We start from the raw sequence: 6,324 nt of genomic DNA, 5'->3' as shown, positions 1-6,324 counted from the left end.
AGTTACATTATTTTATTTCATTTAAACAGTTATTAACACACTCACGAATTTAATTTACTTTAGTTCACCGCTACTAGAAGTATGGAGCTTAAATTGAAAATTTTACAGAAAGTTTAATTTGAAAAATATTGCTTACAGGTAAAAAAATATTAGATAAAATCTGTTTAATCTTTACATTAAAACGCTCTATGACTATAATAGTACGCAACTAAAGATATTTTTTATTTCATACGACTACAAAAAGATTTATAAAACGCCTATTATAAAAGTAAATTGTTAAAAGTAATTTTAATTACTAGTGTTTACATACTTTGAAAAACTTATTTTATAAAAACTTGTAACTTATTTTAAAACTACCTTTTGAAAGTTATTTTAACATTACGTTCTGCCAATGTAAATCAAAAACGAGTAGCTTTTTTTTATTTGTTATTTAAAATTTGAAGCTGATGCTGTTTTGCTTTCACCCAAACTAAAAAAAAACATTGCTAGTTAGCAAAATTTACGGGACAACCTAGAAAAACTATCGGTTAGATTTTTTGTCAACTAAAGTGTAATGCAAATGATATTGTTTTAGCTGTGAATTTTTAGATGACTATAAAAACCTTGCAAAATTTGTTCATACTCTTTACTACTGTTAGCTACTTTAAAAGAGTCAAACTTTGTTTAACTTTATAAACTTATATTTACAGTTTGTAATATTAGTTTTTTGTTAATTTAGGACCAAAAGTTAGGTTTTCAAACTAAACATACAAGCGGTAATAGCCGCAATTAAGAAACTTTATTTAAACAAAATTAAGCACTTTACAAAGATATATTTTTAAACTCAAAAAATAAAACAAAAACAACAAACACTTTTAGCAGTTACTATGAATTTTTTAAAGATTTTTTTTATTTTTTTTTATTTCCATAATCAAAAATGTTTTTGAAAGCTTAAAGTTAATAAGCAGTTTAAAACCAAATTTGATGTTTACTGCCAGCTTTCATTTGACCCTTGAAGTTCTAATAACCGTAACCATATGGTTTCTTTTCCATCGTGATCTTGGTGTGATCTTCATGGTGATCTTCGTGGTGATCTTCTTTGTCGTCATGGTGATCTTCATGGTCTTCATGGTGATCTACGTGATGATCTTCATGATGATCTTCATTGTCGTCATGGTGATCTTTATGGTGATCTTCGTGGTGATCTTCTTTGTCGTCATGGTGATCTTCATGGTCTTCATGGTGATCTACGTGATGATCTTCATGATGATCTTCATTGTCGTCATGGTGATCTTTATGGTGATCTTCGTGGTGATCTTCATGGTGATCTTCGTGGTGATCTTCATGATGATCTTCATGATGATCTTCTTTGTCGTCATGGTGATCTTCATGGTCTTCATGATGATCTACGTGATGATCTTCTTTGTCGTCATGGTGATCTTCATGATGATCTTCTTTTTCGTCATGGTGATCTCCATGGTCTTCATGGTGATCTACGTCGTATCCCATGCTTTTTTCAAGCATTGAAGATTTGATGATCATGCAGGCTTCCACCTAAAGTGTTTTTCAATCATACATATTACAGTTAAGTAAAATTTACACAAAGTGTAATATTTAACAGTACAAATAATGTTACATGTAAAGTGCTTTAGATATCATATGTAACATAGTGTGGTCATCAAAATTGCAAAAATAAAACTTTTTATTTTTCAGCATACATTTTGTAATAACTTAAACACAGATAAAGTTTACTTTTTAGTACAAAAACTGCTTTTATCTTAAATACTGATAAAGCGTTTCAACTTTTCGCACACAAACTGTAATTACTCAAAAAAAGTTTAAAACCTGCTAAGAACCTGAAAAACTAGTTTTGTCTTAAAAAGCAACTTAAAAGTTTACAAAACATTCTTCAACTTGTTTGTAGACAATGTTTTAATCCAACTAAAAAAATCTATTTTTGTAGCAAAAAAATGTTTAAAAAAGCTTTTTTCAAGTTTAGGAATATCTTTACAAACGCAAACACAACCAAACTTTATGTTGCAGATAAATTACGAAGTTAGAAAAACATAATATGTAAAAGTTATAAAAAACATAACTGTTTTAAAAATTACGGTCCCTGAACTAAAACTAGTTGATTTACAATCACGTCAACAAATCAAAAACAAAACTAACAAGACAAAATATTTACATTGTACATTTTACTTGGTAGCAAAACCTTTATAACAGATGAATTGAATTTTCAGTAAATTATTGTAAAAGATTACTACTGTTAATTGAATTTCATTATACTTATTCTAGTTTCTTTCAGGGGTCGCATAAGAAACAGAAAACAAGTTAAAACACCTAACATAATAAGATAATATTATGTTTAAAAGCGAAAAATAAGTTTAATTGCAAGTAAAACAAATACTGTTGATTGAATCATTTTATTTAAACTTAATGCATGTGTTTTGTGCAATATCTTTTATAAATATTATTAATAAAGAAAAAACACTCGTTTATATGGTAAAAGATAATGTTTTAAATGTTTATTAACTATATAGAAAACTGTCTTTACCAAGTTAATTAACTATAATCATTAATTTTTGTTGTAGTGTACTATAGTTTACTTAAATAGATTAAAATTATTTTTGTTCAAAAAATATACAAACTATCAAGAAAAAAAAAAATTTTTAGGTTTTTTAAAACGGCTTAGTTTTGTACTAATGTGTAAGTATAAAGCTTTTTTTTTCTTTGATTTAATTTTTTGGTAATACTTTACATTTAAAACACATCAACCGCAGAAGGAAACCAAAAATGACTAAATAAACCTCAAATGTCATCTAGGTTTTTCCTTTAACTTAAAAAAACAGTAAATATTAAGTTACCATAGTTGTTGTAATTCCGCGTTTTAAGACAACAACATTTCTAACTATTTTATGAAGCACTATTTAATCTAATACTTAAAAACTATCATAGCTAACACGTCAGCTTTTTAGTTTAGTATTTTGAATTTTAAGCAAAACTCTATGTTTTATAATTTTAGCTTGACAATTCTACACATAATACTACTAAAGGTAAGCTACATAGTTTTTTTAAATGTATAAAACTTCAATTACTTATAGTAAAGCTTTTATTTTTTGAATCTAAAACTATGAGCATTTTGTTTTGTTTATGTTTCGTTATGATCTTATCTAAATCTTGTTTATAAAGTCTATATACATCATATTCATCAGCGGTCGGAGACTTCAGCCCGCAAAAAAAAACTTGCGAGCCGCAATGTATTTTTAAGCTAAAAGTAAACTTTTTTAGAAGTTTGAAAACATAAGTTTTGAAGTAAAAAACTACTTATACTAAAGGCTAAAGATGCCTGATTTAAATGACTTTCTGAAAATTTTCTTCTAAAAGTTTGTTAAACTTAGATTTTAAAAGAAACAAATGATCTTTGTTGAAGCAAATATACACTTAATGTGAAATTTATAATGATTTTATTATAAACGTTTCACAATAAAGAGGCTGATTATGGGCAACATGGTAGATATGGTATAGAAACATATGGATTAAAAAAGAAATACACAAAAATAAAACAAATGTTTTCACTTTCATCAACTAAAAAGCACAAAGAACATGATAACTCCATCACACTGTACTAAAACTACAGTTGAACACAAATGATCAAAGAATAATAAATAAGTATGTTAGAGCTTAAGTCAAAGAAGAATTTTAAATATAACGTACTTGTAATACAACATACCATAGCACATCGCCTTAACCTGTTAATCGACAGATTGCAAGTAAAATGTTCTTTTATAAGCATTTCAAAAAATGTAACTCCTTGTAATAAAACCATTTTATTTATTTTCATAATATTTTATTACGATACTTCAAAGTGACATTTTGATTGTATTAATTTTTTTTAAATCCCATATTTATTCACACGCTTTAAAGTTATAAAATGAAATGTTGATTTCATTAAAAACGCATATTCAATAACTACCTTGCATGTTATTGGACAAAGCTAACAATTACCTCCTACGTGATTGAATGAAAACAATAATTAGCACGCTATTGAACAAAAACAATAACTATCTCGCATGTTATTGTATAAAAACAATTACTATCTTGCATATGATTGGATTAAAACAATAAATACCTCGCAAGCGATTGGATATTAAGAATAGTTACCTTGCCTGTGATTGGATAAAAACAACAATTACCTCACAAGTGATTGGACACAGGCTTCTTGCGAATGCTCCTATTCCGATTTCTGGCCTTTTGCAGTATTTGGCGAATACTTTGCATCTGGAATGACCGCATGGGGTGGGCTCCATATCCTGACATGCTGTTGAGTAAGTTAAAAAATATATTTTTATTTAATTAATTAATATTTAGTTATTAAACTATTTTAAGTGTTGCGTTCTTTTTTCAATCGTTTTATTTCGAAATAACCTAGTTTGAAAATGAACTTTTACATTACACAAAAGTCAGCATGTAATTGTTTGCAACTGATTTATTGTCACATTAAGTTTCTTTCTTCTAATTACAATGAAATTTAAAAATAATCAAATTTATCTTATTTTATGTTATTGTCTTTTAACGTTATTTTTAATAATGTTTTGTAAACTTTTTTAAACCAGGTCTTACCAGTTTAGTAACAGCCAGCTTGGCAGAAATTTAAAAAAAAAATCGCCCTCTGTTACGGATATTGCCACTTAAATAGTCAATTAACCATTTACTTTAGCCGTTTTACCACTTGTCGCTTCCCGACTAGCCAAAAATCCCCTTAACTGAGCGATATCGCTCTTTTTGGGAAGTATTGGTTCAAATCAAGTAGATTGCTATTCAACCTTTTATTTAAACTAACGCTTGTATTCACTGACATATAATAAGTACACTACAAATATGTTTAATTTATTTTAAATGAATTAGTTTAATATTCGCTAAAAAAGTTGCATACAATACACATTGCACATAAACGGTAGGTTGCGTTCAAACATTGCACCATTTAATTGACTTTTCAAACTAACGCTTGCATTCTTCGGCGTACTTGCTGTAGAACTGTCCGGGCTGACAAACGTCTAGATGGTCCATGGACAGAACGCAGGTTGCGAGGTAGAGCACCAAAAAACAAGCTAGCTTCATTGTTCTTTGTTACGTAATAATAACCTTTAAATTTGTTGTTTTGCTTTAAAGCCAAAGTTATTTTACCTAACAACTAGATTTTAATCGAAACGGCATGTAAAATGTGCATCTTAAACATTTTTTGTATTTGAATACTTTAAGACACCCAAAGAACGTATTTACATTGAGTACTTTTGTAAATTTTAATCAAAATAAATTCACTCTGAACAAATCAGAAACTTGCTGCGCGTCTTTTTGTAACTTGTTAAAAATGTGCTTAAACTTACTAACATTGTACCCAAAACTTCTATGAATACAACAACTTCTAACACTCACTACTTTTAAACAAACTTTACACATTTATATAAAGGTTATTTAAAACGGTAATAATTGCTGTATCATTTTAATTAATTTTAATACGCTTTTTTATACACTTAACCACTGTTGCATATCATAAGTTCTTGGTAACTTAGCTATGAAGCGTTGCTCAAAGATGCATCGGATAAATGATCTTTTTCCTACAAAACAGAAAATATAAGACCGTTTTAAAAAGTTATTTTGATCTTGCCTTCAGCAAAATTTCGATAAAACTCGTAAAGCATCAAAATTTGTAATGAAATATTTTTGTGGCGTGTAAATAACTTGAGTAATGACATTTTTATGTGGATAAAATCTTGTACGGATGGAATTTACAAAACAAACGTTGCAATGGTTGTTGCAAAATTATTTTAATGTAATTTCAACTTTAACTTATTAATTTTGTATATCGAGTAAAAACGTAATTTCGTCACACGAATTAAATCGGAATAAAAGAAGTTGTTGTGTTTATGAACTTTCAGTGTAAAGTAAAAGTAAGCAAGCATTTTTATTAGCTGTTTTGAGTCTAAAGATAACTTCAGAAGTTAAATTTACAGTGACAGTAAATTAAGTTGGTTGCTTTAAGTTTTGTTGAATAAGTTATAAAAGTTATAAATAAGATTTAGTTTCAAAAGTGCTTAAAGCTTTAACAAACCAAATAATTAACTCTTTATAGCTCTATAGTTTTTTTTTTCATATAAAAGCTTTGTGTGGTTTTAATTAAACAACAGTATAATCCTAAAGAAGATAAAATACAAAAAGTATTTGTCATTTCTTTCAGCGAATTTTCGTAAACTTTTTTACTCAAAACCTTTCAGCTACAAAACATTGAAACTAAACATCAAACGTTTTTAAACTTTAATGTATTAATCACTTTATTGATTAATT

The 6,324-nt window shown here is 27.6% G+C and overlaps 1 protein-coding gene across 1 annotated transcript; it reads right to left on the bottom strand.

Moving 5' to 3' along the window:
* Positions 1-762: 762 nt before the first annotated feature.
* Positions 763-5,121, bottom strand: LOC145831795 (uncharacterized). Its single transcript, XM_082939134.1, has 3 exons — positions 4,986-5,121; positions 4,176-4,300; positions 763-1,533 (listed from the first exon to the last, which is right to left on the bottom strand). The coding sequence occupies exons 1-3, from the start codon at positions 5,098-5,100 to the stop codon at positions 1,000-1,002; spliced, it is 774 nt and encodes a 257-aa protein (XP_082795260.1). The 5' UTR covers positions 5,101-5,121; the 3' UTR covers positions 763-999.
* Between the last annotated feature and the right edge of the window lie 1,203 nt (positions 5,122-6,324).

This window comes from Thalia democratica, chromosome 3 (assembly GCF_965202585.1).
Source record: "Thalia democratica chromosome 3, ktThaDemo2.hap1.1, whole genome shotgun sequence".
Lineage (NCBI taxonomy): Eukaryota > Metazoa > Chordata > Thaliacea > Salpida > Salpidae > Thalia > Thalia democratica.
The sequence above is the reverse complement of the archived record's forward strand: the minus strand, read 5'-3'. Positions and strand labels throughout refer to the sequence as shown.